Source organism: Carcharodon carcharias, chromosome 16 (genome assembly GCF_017639515.1).
Source record: "Carcharodon carcharias isolate sCarCar2 chromosome 16, sCarCar2.pri, whole genome shotgun sequence".
Classification (NCBI taxonomy): domain Eukaryota; kingdom Metazoa; phylum Chordata; class Chondrichthyes; order Lamniformes; family Lamnidae; genus Carcharodon; species Carcharodon carcharias.
In genome coordinates, this window is record NC_054482.1 from 75,703,399 (window position 1) to 75,720,864 (window position 17,466).

Consider the following 17,466-nt stretch of genomic DNA (forward strand, 5'->3'; position numbering starts at 1 on the left):
ACGACTGGACTGTCCCGTTATTCACTCCTCACGCAGCCGCAATAAGCTCAGGAATAATTCTTACGCTGCGTTTAATATCTCCTTTGTCTCGGGTCCATTTTTTGTCTGCGTAACTCTCTGTCAGACTGTTTAAGGCGTTTTATTCTAAAAGGGCTGTATAAATGTGAGTTGCTTCAACGCTCTTTTGATGACGGGAAACGGTCACGCTTTGAGCATAAAACCCTTTCTAACGGCTCACTCGCTTGTCCCCTTCAACTCAAGTGCAAAGTGATTGGCAGAAATCTGGCCACCCGAGCACCAATCAGCGTAGCGGTAGGCGTGGGCACGTGATTCCTCACTGGTCCTCGGGAATAGGAGGATGTACAATGTACGATGGGAAATGATGTGCTCCTTTGTCAGGTGTAGAGGTAGGTGGCCAAATAGAGAACTACATTCCCCAGAATACCAGTCGGCTAAATAGAGAACTATATTCCCTAGAATACAAGGCGGCCAAATGGAGAACTACATTCCCCAGAATACTAGGCGGCCTATATGCGCGTGCATTTTCCTGCAGCAACACCCACTAGGTTAAACATGCAGGTTTTCAAGTGGTCCCTGGGGTGGTTTAACAAGATATCTTGATATGTTTTTTTCGTTGTTGTCAAAAACGAAAAAGATAATTCTGGTTGTTAGAATACAGTATGCTATATTTCTTTCGTTGCTTGTATAATATGCTCCTTTAAAGAAGGCGGCTGCGCAGCCTCCCTTAATACAGCCAGGACCCCTCGGATCTGTCACTGGAGGCCCCAAGGTGTCTGCGAGAAATTTAAAGCTGGACAGCGATTTGGTCTGTGCAGCCGCTCTCCTCCTGAGGCACCGCCATTGTTGTTGCTGAGGGTGTGATTTTCAAGGCGGACGATGCGGCGCTCCCTGTTAATTTAGTAAGCGGGGTATTCGAGGAGGAGGACACAAAGGAGGTCCGAGGGGCTGCCTCAGCTGTCATCCTGAGGTGGAGGGAATCCAGAACTGGTACAGGGTCATCCTGACTGTCATCAACCCCTCCCCTTCCCCCTCTTCCCACTCCCCCCGCAAACACCCTCCACCTCCATCACGATAGGGCTGTTGGTAAATTGAAGGGAAAGAGCAACAATAGTAATATTCTTCCCTCCCAGCCCTGTAAAAAATGGATCGTGAAAGAGAGAGTGAAGATAATTTAGATTACTCAGTAGCAAATGTAGAAAAGGTAAGACTATATCAGTTTCATTTATTTGTAACATGGTACCTTTCGCCATCCTATCATGGTTTCTGTGAACTCTAAAACGTGTAGGTACAGTACATAAAAATCATTACCTGGCAAGTGTATTCCCCGTTCTACCAACGCTTAGTCATAAATGTAACAATTTTGTGTCTTTTTGCCTAGTTAGTAATAAAAGGCATTGTAATCATTGTAGTCAGATTGTAAGTATTTTTATTGTGTAATATAATGATGCCATCAGTTACAATTTACCTTTGACACACTTATTGGAACTAAGCTTTTGCTATGCAAATGGGTATACCTTGTTGGCTTTAAAAGTAATAGTTTGTTATCTTTTGTTCCATTATTTCATACAAGTGTATTTGTACCTGTTTGTAAAATTTTAATGCTGAAGTTAGATCCCAGAATGGACCTAGAAACATTTAGCCTGCTTTACTCGCTTGCGGGGGGCGGGTGGGGGGTGTAGATTGCACATTTGTCTATTTATCAAAAATATCATTCTACAGTAAACAAAATTATTCTTTAGGCACATCATACTGGAAGCATGCTTGTATATTTGAAGTGTCAAAGGCTACTTTATAGTGGGCCATCTTTCAAGATATGGAGCTATTTGTCAAACTAAGTTATTTTTATGAAAATGTACCTTTATTGTACAGAGCTATGTTATCTAAGGTTCTATAGGATTATTTGTGATTGTAGTAACAACTGTGTAAACCAACCCATTTTTACTGGTTTGTTGTATTATGCTTATGAGTTAATGAATCCTTGAAGCTGACCTGCTACAGCAAGGAACAGGGAAAACAAGATCTTGGCTGTGGGAGGTTAAACAATGTGAAATAGAGGTCGGAAGAGTCTGATTTAGAACAGGGAAATTGTAATTAGGCCAGAATGGTGTTTTAAATGTCTACATTTGTAGGAATCCAAATGTGAAAAATATAGACCTCTGAAGGTTTTTCTGTCCTTAGGCAGGTTTCTTCTCCATGTAGTTTGATCTCATTCTCTGAATGATCCAAGGTAGGCTCATCTCAGGGCCGTATTTGACCTATGAACCTGGCTCATGACTTTTAGTGCCTACCTCCTGTGCTAATATAGTTTTGCTAAGAAGGATTATCTATCTGGAAGATACGTTACCGCTATTTTATAAAAGGGTTTTAAGAAGTAAGTGATCCCACCAGAGATGACTAGGTTTGTTACCTCTTGGAGAATGTATGCAGTTTTTCATAGCTATAAATAACTGGATAGTTCAAAAACAACAACAACTTGTATTTATGACTTTAATGTAGAAAAATGTCCCAAAACTGCTTATACCATCAAAATTACAATGGCAAGCCAAAGATGATAACCAAAAGCTCAGTTCAACAGTTGGATTTTGAAGATGGTCTTAAAGGTGGAGAGGGAGGTGGTGAAAGAGCTTAGGGAATTTGAGAATCTGGTTGCTGAAGGCATGTGGGAGGGGTTGGTGTACAAGTGCCAGTGTCACAGGAATAGTGTGTTTTGCTGTGTGTGATTGTAGCTCTCAAAGGAGTTACAAATATCTAATTTTAGATGAGTCACAATTTCCTCCAGTTGGCCATTGGAAAGACTGAAGCCATTGGCTTTGACTCACCATAAATATCACACTCGTGTCACCAATTCCATCACTTCCCCATCAGCTGTCTCAGGATGAACCCTACTGTTTGCAATCTCAGTTTTATACAACCCCAAGCCAACCAGCATCCCTACCTGGCTTTCCTGCTAAGTGACATTGTAAATGATTCCTTCTCTTCAGGTACTATTCTGCTTATTTTAAAAAAAATCTCTGCCATCTGCCCAGTCCTCAAAAGATCCCTTTTTTTCCTTCACTCCCCCTGCAAACTACCACCTACTTCAGTCTGCCTTCCTCTCCAAAGTGCTGGAACGTGTTGTCTCCCAAATTTCTGCTCACCTTTCCTGCAACTCCATGTTTGAATCTCAGGTTTCCATTCCGGCTGTAGCACTGAAATGACTCTAACCATAGTTGCACATGACATCCTCTGTGACTATGGCACATTTTCCCTCCTTGGCTTCGCTGTAGCTGTTGACATGGTGGATCATGCCGTGGTCTTCCAGCACCCTTCCTCTGTAGCGCTGCTCAGTGAAATTGCACTGGGTTGGTTCCAGTGTCAGCTATCTGATCGTAGGAGAATATCTCCAGCAATGTCATAACTTCCAGCCCCCTGTACTTCACACTGAGGGCACCCTCTGCCATGCCTTGTGATACTTCCCCTGTGCTAAGTGGAATAGATTAACAACAGATCTAGCAACTCAAAACTGGGCATCCATGAGGTGCTGTGAACCTACAACAGTAGCTGATTTTTATTTTACCACAGATTGTAAACTCATGGCTCTGCATACCCCTCACTCCTCCATCACCATGAAACAGATGACCAATCCTAGTTCAATGATGAGTGTAGAAGAGCATGCAAGGGGCAGCACCAGGCATATCTGAAATGAGGTGCCAATCTGTTGAAGCTACCCACACAGGCCTGCATTCATACTGAACAGTGGAAGCAGCCTACTACAAACAGCTAAGTTATTGCACTATCAACGCATTGGGTCAAAACTTGCAGTTATGCCACATTCAGTCATGAATGGTGGTGACCAATGTAGCAACTGGCAGGAGGGGAAGGCTCCATGAACATATCCATCCTCATTGATGATGGAGCTGAAGATTTTGCAACCATCCCTCAACTAAATGATCCTTCTCAGCCTCCAGGGAAGGTCCCTACTATCATGGATGTCAATCTTTAGCCGGTTTGATATGTGTTATGAATAAATGGCTGAGTGCACTGGATACATCAAAAGCTATGTATCCCAGAACATCCTGGCCAAAGGCCTGTACTCCACATCTAGCCCTGACCCCCAGCTCATCAGTTTGAGCACAGCTACAACACTGATGTCTGCCTGACAAAGTGAAAAATTGGCTAGGTATTCAAAATCATAATAGGTCTGGAGTAGATAGGGAGAAACTGTCCTCATTGATGGAAGGATTGAGAACCAGAGGACACAGATTTAGATAGTTGACAAAAGGAGCAATGGCAACTTGAAAAACTGTGCAACAAGTGGCTAGGATCTGAAATGCACTGCCTGAGAGTGTGGTGAAGGTAGATTCAAATGTGACTTTCAAAAGAGAATAGGATCATTATCTGAAGGGCTATGGGGAAAAAGGCTAGGGAGTGGCATTGGTTGAATGGCTCTTGCAGAAAGACAGCATGGACATGATGGGTTGAATGGCCTCTTTCTGTGCTAACTATTCAATGATTCTATAGGTATGTCCTCTCTCAAAGAACAACAGGACAAATTCAGTGCTGCCAAATACTGTGCTATCAGGCTTCTCCCATTCATCAGCAAAGTGATGGAAGGAGGTGTTAAACAGAACTATAAAGCATCACTTATTCACCCATAACCAGCATAATATCCTGTTTGAATTTGGCCAGGACTATTCCGCTACAGACCTAATTATGGTCTTGGTCTAACAATGGACAAAAGAGTGGAATTAGATAAGTGAAGTGGGAGTGATTGTCCTTGACATGAAGGCAGAATTTGCCAAGTGTCACACCAAGAAATTCTAATAAAACTGAAGTTAATGGGAATGAAGGAGAATACTCCCCAGCGGCTGGAGTCCCATCTAATACAAAGGACGAAGGTGGTTGTTATTTGAAGCTATTCATTTCTGCCGAGGTCATTGCTGCAGTAGTTTCCCAGGAAAACATCCTCCTAGCCCAACAATCTTCAGCTGCTTCATCATTAGACTTCACTTCAACAGGGAGATGGTGACATGGTGGTAAGATCACAGGACTAGGAACCTAGAGGCCCATATTTATGCCCCGGGGACATGAGTTTAAATCCCACCATGGCAGCAGGTTAATAAATTAATAAGGTCAACATGTATTTAGTTCCATTTGCAAATTCACAAATAAGGAAGCTGTCCATGTCCTCATGCAGTGAGACCTGGGACCATCCAGACTTGTGCTGATAAATGGCAAGTACATCTATGCCACACAATAGCCACTAATGATTATCCCCAACCAAAGAGAAGCAAACTACTTCCCTTTAATATTCAAATGGTATTACCATCCTTAACCACCCCCCCCCCACACACACACACACACACACACACACACACACACCACCACCACCCCATCTTCAATGAGCAGAAACTCCAATTTCCAAAATTATGAGCATGTCAAGAAGCTGGGTATTCTTTGAAGAATGACTTGCCTCGCTGCCACCTACAAGGCACAAGCCAGGAGTTTGATGGAATATGTTTTGTTTGTCCTGTGCAGTTCCAACAATACTCAAAGCTTGACACTATCCAGAACGCAGCAGTCTACTTAATTGGCATTTCACCCATTAACCTAAATATCCACTCCTTTGACCACTGCATAACTTGACTGCAATGTGTACTATCTACAGGATGTACTGCAGCAACCTTCGAAGACCGCTTTAGCAGCATTTTTCAAATGTGTGTTCTCCACCACCTCGAAGAACATGGGTGATACTGCATAAGATCAAAATGACCTGCAAGTCACACACCAGCCTGACTTGGACATATGTTGCCATTCCTTCACTGTTACTGGGTTAAAATCTTGGAACCCTACCTAACCACATTGTGGGAACCCCTTCATCACATGACAGCAATGGTTCAAGATGGCTGTCCATCTCCCACCTTCTTGAGCAACAAGGCATGTGCAAATAAATGCAAACCTTGCCAATGATGATGCCCACATTCCAGGATTTTTAAAAACAAATGATCATTGTTTCCTGGTGGCAGATGCTTGTTAATGCACTAAAAGAAATAGAATGTTGCATACATGGACTCTGGGTAACATGGTTATCTGTTTTAATATAAGTTTGAGCAATGTGCTCTGTTAAAAGACCCCTAATATTTCCAGAAATTCTGGAAACTCCATAAATACCATCTTTACCAGAGAACTTTGACCTGAAATGCCATCAGTAGCTTAGTGGTAATACTCCTCTCTGAATCAGAAGATTGCAGGCTAAAGTAATATTTCAGAGACTTGTTTACATGATCTAAGCTGACACATCAATGCAGTAATGAGGGAGAAGTGCTGTCTCATGGATAAGATGCTAAACTGAGCCCCCTCTATCTCTGCACGTGAAAAATCCCACAGCACTATTCAAAGAAGAGCAGAAGTGTTCTCCCAATGTCCTAGCCAACATTTATCCCACCGCCAACAGCTAAAACAGATCTGGTTATTTAATTCAAAGCTGTTTGTAGGAACTTTCTGCATGAATTAGCTCCTGTGTTGTTACACCAGTGACTACACTTTTTAAAAAAATAATTTATTGGTTGAAAAACACTTTAGGATTTTCTAAGATTGTGAAAGGCACTATTTAAATGCTAAGATAAAAGCAAAATACTGCGGATGCTGGAAATCTGAAACAAAAACAGTAAAATGCTGGAAAAACTAAGCAGGTCTAACAGCATCTGTGGAGATAAAGACATAGTTAACATTTTGAGTTCATATGACTCTTCAGAGCTCTGAAGAAGAATCATATGGACTGGAAACATTAACTATTTAAATACCTTTTTTCCCTTTCTTTGTTTCAATGCTACATTACAGCAGTGACTACAGTTCAAAAAATTCTTCATTGGCTGTAAAGAGTGCTATATAACAGTGAGTCTTTCCCTCCTCCCTCCCTCCATCCCACCCTCGCTTCAACTCTGCTTTTTCCCAAACCTTAAGCATTGGCTCTGGTTTCCGTCTCCTTCCAATATGAAAGTTCAGGTGAAGTCTTGAGAGTGGAAGAGTAGTGGTGGTGGTGGTGGAGGAGAAACAATGAAGTAGAGTTAGGAAAGCAGAGAAACAATTACAGAAAGAGATACAGAAATTTCATTTGTTTTGGTATATTTTCATGGGCAACAGCATGCTAAATCAGCTAGTAAAACAGAGTTTAAATATATTCATAACCTTTTTTTATTGTGGATAATATCCAAATTGCATTAAATAGTTCAGGTGACTAACAACTTTAAGATGTTTACTTTTCTAGTTTATACTGTCATAAACATTTTTAATTTACCTTTTAAGCAATATTGACTAATTGGTGTTGAGAATCCATGTTTTTTTAAAGAATGCACATATCTGGTTAGTTATTTGTTCCTTACTTTTATTCAGATGTTGTAAACTGTTTTAAAACTGTAAATTAATTCCACATTAAACTATCCTTTTAGTGGTGGAATTAATAAATATTGTTTTTAAAAGATCATCTGATTGTTATGCAGCTTTGTTTTGGAAAACTCTGCGTCCCTGTGCACACTGAAGAAAGCAATCCAGTTTTACTTCCTACTCAGTTGTAATTGTGGGCTACGGTGTGATGTCGGCTCATGGAAATTAACACTTTAGATGCAATTTTAGATGATTCATTTGAGTTTTGTTTCTAATGTATCCACCATTGTTCATCGCTAGCTACAATAAAATCTAGCATATTGATCTGATTGAGCTAAATTTTAGTCAACTTATGGGTGGTAGACAGTTGCATCAATGTATAAAAAGCACTGTACCCAATCATTTTATGAAATCATCAGTGAAGGTGTGACATGCACAAGAGAACTTATAACTTCAAGGACTTTCATCGTAATATGTTATTGATTTTGAGTTTGTGGTGAAGACTGGTTTATCAACTCTGATTGGAGAGCTCTGATCAGTCAGCACTTATGGCCTTCCAGCATGCTTGAGAATTGGTTGTTTTTTAGCTGATCACTGTGTTAACATCTGTGAAGTACAAGGATGTGAATGAATCTAGTAGCAAAAGAAATGGATCTTGCCAATTAGTTTTTATAGCTCTTTAGTTTGAACAATATTTGTGGGTCTGTAATTTGTTTTTCAGACAGGAGAAAAGGGTTCATCAATTTGACATTTTTTATTCTGCAAAGAAACACGAAAATTGTTCTGAGAGCGGAGCAATTTTATCAATGATCAGTAGCACATTTGTTGCCTGCCTCTGTTTTGCTAACTCTGACTCAGTGATTCCTATAATATCAGCTGAACAGATCAGAAGTAAATGCTCTCGGGATTTGATAACTAGTATTCAATTGTTTTTAATCATTCATGAGATGTGGGCTTTGTTGACAAGGCCAATGTTTATTACCCACCCTTAGTTGTCCTTGAGAAGGTGGTGAGCCACCACTTTGAACTGTTGAGGTCATATGGTGCAGGTACACTTGCAGTGCTGCTGGGAGACTTTTGTTTGTTGATGGTTCTAATTTTCCATTATTATTTCATTACTTGGCTTATTATCTGAAAAGGAAGAATATACTTGGCTTATTATCTGAAAAGGAAGAATATGCAGGGCTACAGGGAGAAGGCAGGGAGTGGCACCAGGTGAATTGATCCTTCAGAGAGCTAGCACCGACATGACGGGACTAATGGCCACCGCCCCCCGATTAAAAATTCAATGATACATATACCTTTCCTCATCTCCTGACTGCCTCTTCCAGGATATGGATCTATGGACACTTGACCTCTTCTAGCACCTTGCACAAATCACTAGTGGTATGCAAGTCTTGATGATGATGATGATGAGCTTTGGCAAGCTGTAAAGCTTTGGGGACATTGTGCAGGGCCTCATCTGTCCTTACCTGATGACCAATGTCCATTTTCAGCAGATGCCACTGACTATTGATCTGAAGTTGAAGTTTTGGACGATTTTCTCATTCTAAATCTGAAGGTTTCAGGTGTTTGTATTGCTCTCTCAGCCCCAGCTGAAATGAACTAAATCAGATCAGACTAGGGATCAGTTCTGAGACCTCCTTAGTCTCTGGATAAATTTGTTGTGCCATTTGCAATGGACAAGAAATTTCTAACTACATTCGTATGAGATGTTTTGCTTTTGTAATCATTTTATAAATTAACAGGGGAACAGTTTTGCATTGAAGGGAGAGTTTTCTGTACAGAGTACGTTTTTCACTTAAAGTTATATATCAGAAATCTCAAAACTTCTCATTTTGTTGTAGGCATGGGGAAATCCACAATAGCCTTGACTTTCACAGCTCTGAGCCACCTTACAATGTCCAGTGGTATGGCCTAGATATGTAACATGTGCTTTTGAAAATTTACTTTTAGCCAAGTTCATCACCAAATTAGCTTCTTGTAGTTGGGCAAATAATTCTTCCAGATATTGTAAATGCTCCTCCCATGTCTGGCTGAAAACTATCAAGTCATCAATATACACAGCACAATTGCTCAGACCTGCAATTACTTTGTTTACTAATCTTTGAAATGTTGCAGGTGCATTTTTCATACCAAATGGCATGACTTTAAACTGATATAGTCCATCTGGCATCACAAAAGCTGAATGGACTTGATGGGCTGAAGAGCCTGTTTCTGTGCTGTATAACTGTATGACTCTATCTCTTTTGCTCTCTCCAATAACGGTACTTGCAAATATCCTTTTAGCAAGTCAATCTTTGTGATAAATTTTTGATTGTGTTGAGAAAGTGGGACAACCTTCCAACTGTGGCATAGTATATGAATCCGCTTTTGTCACCGCATTCACCTTTCGATAGCCCACACAAAGTCTTTGTGTTCCAAATGGTTTCAGTACCACAATAGGCAAACTCCAGTTACTGCAACTAGACTTAATGATATCATTAAGAAGCATGAATTCAATTTCTTTATGTATTTGTGATATCTTTGCTGGATTTAATCTACAAGGATGTTGCCTTAGTGAAGATGAAGCTTCTACAGACACATCATGTATAGCTAAATTCATCCTTCCCAGTTTATTTCCACAAAAATATTAGTGTGACTGCAATAGCTTCTCTAAATCACTTTGACATTTGTCTGGAAGGTAGATCGTTATTACATTTAAATTTTCAAGTGCCGCCTCATTAACCAATTTATTAGAGGAAAATCAATTTCAGAACATAGCATTTCTACTACTTTCTCATTATCTACCACCACTAATACCTCCTTTTGGTCCTCTTCCCTATCAAAGTACTTTTTAAGCATATTTACATACCCTCTGCTTCTTTCTTCTATCTGGAGTTTTTATTAAATAATTCACGTCACTCAGCTTCTTTTCAATGCTGTAAGACCCACTAAATCTTGTCTTTAATGAGCTACCCAGTACTGGTAATAGAACTAACGCTTTCTCCTCAGCAACAAAACTATGAACTGTAGCTTTCCTGTCTGCCTTCACTTTCATCACTTACTATGATATCTTTTAAATGTTCCCTAGCCAACTCACTTGCTCTATCCAGTTTCTCTCTGAAGAGTGATACATAATGCAAGAGAGTAGTTTCTAAATTTTCATGAATCAATTTCAGTGGTCCCCTTACCTCATGACCACAAATTAGTTCTGAAGGACTAGAACCAGCTGGTGCACTAGAAGCATCCCTAAAAGCAAATAACGAATGGAATTCCCCTATCCCAACTCTGTGGATAATCCTGACTATACTCTGTCATAGTTTTTAGAGTTTGATGCCATCTTTTCAAAGCCCCTGGTGACTCAGGATGATAAGCTGTTGTATTAAACATTTTTATCCCCAAATTGTTCATTACTTCCTTAAACAGCTGTGACATGAAATTTGAGCTCTTGATCTGATTGTATTTCTTTGGGTAAGCCATATATTGTAAAACATTTAGTTACCTCTTCCACAATTTTCTTTGTAATATTTCTCAAAGGTATTGCTTCAGGAAGCCTAGGAGAGAGATCCATTATTGTTAATAAATACTGATTTCCACTTTGTGTAGGACCCTCCCTAAAACAATCAATCATGACCATAGTAAAAAGTTCTTCAAATGCTAGAATTGGAATTAAAGGTGCCGGCTTAATCACTGCATGTGGTTTCCTATCACCTGACATGTGTGACATGTTCTACGGAATTTGACTACATCTCTATGCAATCCAGGCCAAATAAAATGTTTTTGTATCTCTGCCAGTGTCTTTCTAATTCCTAAATTTCCCCCAATAGAATTTCATGAGCTATCCTCGGAATCTCATTTCTATACATAAATGGTATTACAATCTGAAGCACCCCTCTCCAGCTTTCATTTGCTGAAGCATGATAAGGCCCCTATTTTTCTCATCAAAACATTACCCTTATGGTAATAACATTCTGGAATCCATTTTACCTCTGTTTCTGAGTAACCTGTCTGATATAAATGTTTTATTTGCAAATCCTTTTTCTGTAACTCTACTAACCGCCTTGAGTTAAACACTGCAGCTGAATAGTCTTCCAGTCTTTCTCCCTGAACAACGTTATCAAACATTGTGTCAGCTAATTGGATTTCCACACCTTCTCCCTGCCTTTGAACTTCCTGTTGTTCTTGTTTCAATTTATGAGCCTGTGATCTCATCATTATACAATCTGGAAACAATCCAGGATTCTCTCGCTGCAACACTTATGTTGAAAACACTTCCACAGGCTGCTCAACTACCATAGGCATCACCCACATTTGTGATCCAGCTACGTCATTACCCAAAATAAATTGAACCCCTGCAGTGGGCAATTTTTCCACTACTCCAACAATCACTTCATCTGTTTTCCACTTACTCTTTAACTTTACCTTCCAAAATGGAATAGGTTTAGCATCTCCATGAACCCTACTTATTATTGCCTGTTCCTGAAACATTCCCTCTGAACAACAAATGTCACTCTCCCACACCATTAAGGATTGTCTCTTAAAATTTGAACATTTTTACCTACTCCAACCTGTACACGTGGAAAGATTTTCCCTTCACACACACAATCTTTAAACATTTCTGCAACCTGCACCTCAGCATTCTCTTGGGTAATTTGTGAACACATTCCCACTTCTTTACCTACCACTGTTTTCTCCCTGTTTTACCTGTACACAAACCACTGGTTTCTCTTGTGCCTGAACTTCAGAACCCACAGTACTTTTACCCCAGTACTTTTCTGCACCCCTATAATTCCAGCAGATTTTCCCTGCAATTTCCAGCACACAGATTTCGTACGTCCAACTTCATTACAATGGAAACACCTCAATTTTCAAATGTCACTTCTACCCTCAGCACCTTCCTTTTTGTTCTGAGAAAAAATACTTCCTGGGAATTTCCACCTATTCCTTCTTTCTATCCCACTTTCTATCCTTCTCTGATTTAAAAGGGTGACAAAAAAGGTTTCGATCTGTGAACTAGCTCGTAATAATGAGCTGTCTCTGCTGCTTATGACATAACCCTCTGTTTCCATTGTTTCAACCTTCTGTCCCTCCACATGAGTTCTCACTACCGAAGGAATTGAATCTTTAAATTCTTCTGAAAGAATTACCTCTTCAAGAGCTGCAAATGCATTTTTGACACACTTTTAAATCAGAAAAGGATAGAAAGTGGGAAGGTGGGTAGTCAGGGAAGAGGAGTAGGTGGAAATTGCCAGGAAGTTTTTTCTCAGAATAAAAAGGAAGGTGCTCAGGGTAGAAGTGACTTCCAAAAATTGGGGTGTTGTTTCTATCTTTAATGCCCATATCCACCAGTCAAAATTACTTTATTACTCTTTCAAACTCAATATACGTTTGCCCAGGCCGTTTTATCATATTCCTAAACTTCTGCCTGTATGCCTCAGGAACCAACACATATGCACTAAAATAACCTTTTTTTTAACCACACCATAGTTCACCAACAAAACTTCTGACAGTGAAGCATAAACCTCATGTGCTCTACCCACCAACCTGGATTGTAACAACAGAATTACCTGGAAAAACTCAGCAGGTCTGGCAGCATCGGCGGAGAAGAAAAGAGTCTTTCTTGGACTCGAACTCAAGTTCTGTCGAAGGGTCATGAGGACTCGAAACGTCAACTCTTTTCTTCTCCGCAGATGCTGCCAGATCTGCTGAGTTTTTCCAGGTAATTCTGTTTTTGTTTTGGATTGTAACAACAACGCCCAGTTTTCCTGTGGCCATTTCATCTGCTTAGTTATCTCCTCAAATGAAATAAAGAATGTTTTCACATCTCTTTCCTCAAACATTGGCAGAGCTTGTACAAATTTAAACATTTCCTTACTGGGTTCTGGTCTGAAATTAAGTCTTTCCTCACCTACTGGCGTCTTTTATTTAACTGCCTGCATTTTAAGCTGGAATTCTCTCTCTTTTTTTCTAGCCTAGCAATTTCTAATTCCCTTTCTTGTTTTCTTTCTCTCTCCTCCCTTTCTGCTTGCTCCCTTTGAAATGCTCTTCCTTTTTTACTTTTTCTGCTGCCTGTAGCTCAAGCTTTTTCATTTCCTTTGCTTGTTCAAGTTCAAGCTTCTTTATTTCTATCTGAAGTCTCATTACCTCCAGCTGTGACTCACTAGTGTATCACTTCCAACTTTAAATGCTGTGCTTTACCTTCAATTATATCTGCTTTCTTTGTCCCTGCAAGTGGCAATTGTAATTTATCAGCCAATTCCATTAAATTAACTTTAGCTACCTTTTGTAAACTAGCCAAAGTTATAACTTTGACTCCCAGACAAGCTTTAGCAAATGCCAAAGCCATAGTGCAGCCTCACCACTTAAAAAAAAAACCTCACACCAACTCCTGAATTCAAAGTGCTTCTTGTACTTGTACCTCAGGTTTCACCAACTCCAACCAATCAAGGAATTTCAAAAATCCCGCAAAGAGCCCCCAAATATGTTATGGCACAGCCGATAGTAAATGCTGTGTTGTTCAAATCCCAGAGGGAAACTTGAGACAACTGCCACAACTTGTTTTGCAATTTGTATGAATTTCTAGATGCATGTCTTGAATTCAGTAGTAATAAGACACCAAGTCTTATAGGCTTCTTACCAAACTAAATTAAACCTTTATTAATAGAAGAAATAGTTTAAAATACATACATAGATCTACAAATTACTACTATGATAACTTTGAAATCTCTTAATTAATCTAACTCCCAGTTACATTTTCGTTAAGGCAACAGTAATACACACAGATATTAAAAGACCCAGGCAAAGAAACATGGTACCTTGAACAATTCAAAGTGAGTTTTCTTAACTTCAGTTCTTTGTATTCAGCAGCTTGAGGCTTAGATGCTGAAGGTGTTTCACACTTGTTAGATCTTAGAATGCCTGCCCTTACACACAGCCTTTGCTCCTTTATACATATTTCCCCATTGAATGCAAACTCCCATTGTTTCATTATGTTTTTGGACTCCCCTGATCATAAAAATCTCTCATTTTACTAGTAATATTTAGGAAAAGTAAAGACACTGGGCAGAATTTCACCCAAGTTAGGTGGGCTTGGTGGGGGCAGGCGGGGTCAGTCAGGACGCCAACCACCACCTGCGATCGGGGCCAGAAGGCGATTTCATGGTGGCCGGCCAATTAAGGCCCGCACAGTGTGAAACGTGAGCGGCAGCTGCCTGTGCGGGCGGTGGGGGGGGAGGAGGGTGGGGCGAGTGATCGCTTGATAATCTCCCTGAGGCTCGGAGCTTATATAAAAAAAAATGCAATGAAACATGTCCCCTCATGTGACTGTCACATGATCAGAGACATGTTGTTAATTAAGTTTTAAAATTTTAATTTTATTTTTATTTGCCTGTGGTTGAGGTTTCCTTAAGTGCAAAAGCCACTTGGCTTTTTGGCCTGCCCACCAACCGTAAGGTTGGGCGGGCAATGAAAAATTCAATTTAATTAATAATGTAATTGCCTTAACAGGCCTTATAATTGTCGGTGGGCATGCTGCCGATTGCTGTGCGTGCCCGCCAAATGAAATATCGCGTGACTGCGTGTTGACATCGGGACGCTCGCCCAATGTCAATGTGTCATTTTACGCTTGAGCAGGTCAGGCACACGCCTGACCGCCGAGCTAAAAATTTTACCCACTGTTTCTGAACTTGACCTGGCTAGGTGACACATTTCACCTGCCCTTTGAAAACAATCTAGTCTAGTTTATTTAAAAATGCAAATGTCCTTTTACACCTTACGTTCTAAACATCCCCCATGTTTACATACTTAACATTTCAAACCTAACTCATCTTCGAAAACATCAAAGCCTTCAGACTAGTTGCCTTTAATCCAATTAAGTCTCACACACAGACACTCTCTCTCTCACACACACACACACCACTATTTCACAATAAATTCCAATAACAGTGTATCTTCTGACACTGTGTTGATTTGTTTTTTGAGGTTCAGCTTGGGGTGTAATCCAGCACTCAAACCCTTGGAGAATATTTTATATCATCAAGAGAACTTTTAAATTATCACACCACCTATCTAACTGACTTTTTGTGAGCAAGGCTAATAATTTAGTGATCGAAGTATGCACCAGTTGTGCTGAAGCAATTAGGATCTATCATCTTTGCACAGCAGTTCTTTTTAATCACAATTCTGTTTTTCTTCATACCCCTTAATGTCCATACTTCTTAAGTAAGTGTCTAATTCCCTCTTAAACCTCTCAGTTGATCTTGTATCTATGAACTTCTCCAGTTTAATGTTACACATTTTCTCAATGCTTTGAAGTTTTCTAGTGGATTTCTTTTTAGCCAATGTAGCTTTAATTCTAATAACCTACTCCTTAATTTGGATTTCCCTACTAGAAAATAGAATTGGCCCTATCTAATCTTAATTAATTCCCTTCATTATTTATAATGCCCCAGTTAGATCACAAGTAAAAGAGGGATTGAGCACAGAAGAAGGGAAGTTTTGATGAACCTTTTGTAAACCTCTGATTAGGCCACAGCTAGAGTATTGTGTCCAGTTGTGGTCACCACACTTTGGGAGGATGTCTTTGAGAGGGTGCAGAGGAGATTTACCAGAACGTAGCTAAAATCCCTCATTTTAGAACCAAAGTTAGGTTGGAGAAGCTGGGGTTGTTCTCCTTTGAGCAAAGGAGATTGAGGGGAGATTTGATAGAGGTGCACAAGATTATGACTGGTTTAGATGAGGTAGACAAAGAAAAACTCTTCCCATTAGCTGATAGTACAAGGACAAGAGGACATAGATTTAAGACTTTGGGCAAGAGATGCAGAAGGGATGAGAAGATGACCTGTTTTACACAGCAAATGGTAATGACTGGGTTGTGGGAGCAGAGACGATGAATGATTTCAAAAGGAAATTGGATGAGAATTTGAAAGAAATAAATTTGCAGGATTATATGGATAGAGCAGGGAATGGAACTGACTGTTTTGCTCCAGAGAGCCAGCATAGACTTGATGGGCCAAATGGCCTCCTTTTGTGCTATAATGACTCCATTACTTAACCTCATTTCTATGGTACATAATTTTAAATTCACCCATCACACACCATATCTTGGTCCCTTAATTTTAGCTTTCATAATGGTGAATCATCATTGAACTTTCTCCTTTTAAGGTGGGATACCAAAATTGAATATTGTACGCTGAATGAGGTCTGTTCAGCACTGTATTTCTTTCATACTTAGATATTTTAAACCTCTTGTGATATAATTAAAGAAATTAGCATAGAAACGGAGGAGGTTCTAGTGGTCTGGCAGGCTTAAAAGTAGATAAATCTCCAGGCCTGGATGAAATGTATCCCAAGCTGTTGAGTGAAGCAAGGGAGGAGATAGCAGGGGCGCTGGCAATAATTTTCAATACCTCTCTGGCCACAGAAGAGGTGCCAGAGGTCTGGAGGACAGCCAATGTGGTACTGTTATTCAAGAAGGGAGGAAGGGATAAACCAGGGAAGTACAGGCCAGTCAGTCTAACCTCAGTGGTGGGGAAACTGTTGGAAGCAATTCTGAGGGACAGAATTAATCTACACTTGGAGGGGCAGGGATTAATCAAGGACAGTCAGCATGGTTTTGTTAAGGGGAGGTCATGTCTGATCAATTTGATTGAATTTTTCAAAAGAGGTGACCAGGTGTATAGATGAGGGCAATGCATTTGACATAGTCTACTTGGACTTCAGGAAGGCTTTTGATAAGGTCCCATGTGGGAGTCTGGTGACGAAGTTAAGAGCCCATGGGATCCAAGGCAATTTGGCAAATTGGATCCAGAATTGGCTGAGTGGCAGGAAGCAGAGGGTGATGGTCGGGGGGGGAAGTGGTTTGTGACTGGATGCCTGTGTCCAGTGGGGTTCCACAGGGATTGGTGTTGGGTCCCTTGCTGTTTGAGGTACATATAAACGATTTAGACTTGAATGTAGGAGGGTTGATCAGTAAATTTGCAGATGACACAAAAATTGGTGGGGCGGTAAATAGTGAGGAGGATAGCCTTAGATTACAGAAGGGTATAAATGGGCTGATCAGTGGCAAATGCCATTTAATTTGGATAAGTGTGAGATGATGCA

General features: G+C 40.2%; 1 protein-coding gene across 1 annotated transcript in view; it reads left to right on the forward strand.

The window, feature by feature from the left end:
* Window positions 1-612: 612 nt before the first annotated feature.
* Window positions 613-17,466, forward strand: part of ipo13b (importin 13b) — a 231,266-nt gene continuing 214,412 nt past the window's right edge. The window contains exon 1 of the mRNA XM_041208611.1: window positions 613-1,222. Within this exon, the coding sequence (XP_041064545.1) occupies window positions 1,163-1,222 (60 nt within the window). The 5' untranslated portion in view covers window positions 613-1,162. The remainder of the gene's footprint in view (window positions 1,223-17,466) is intronic.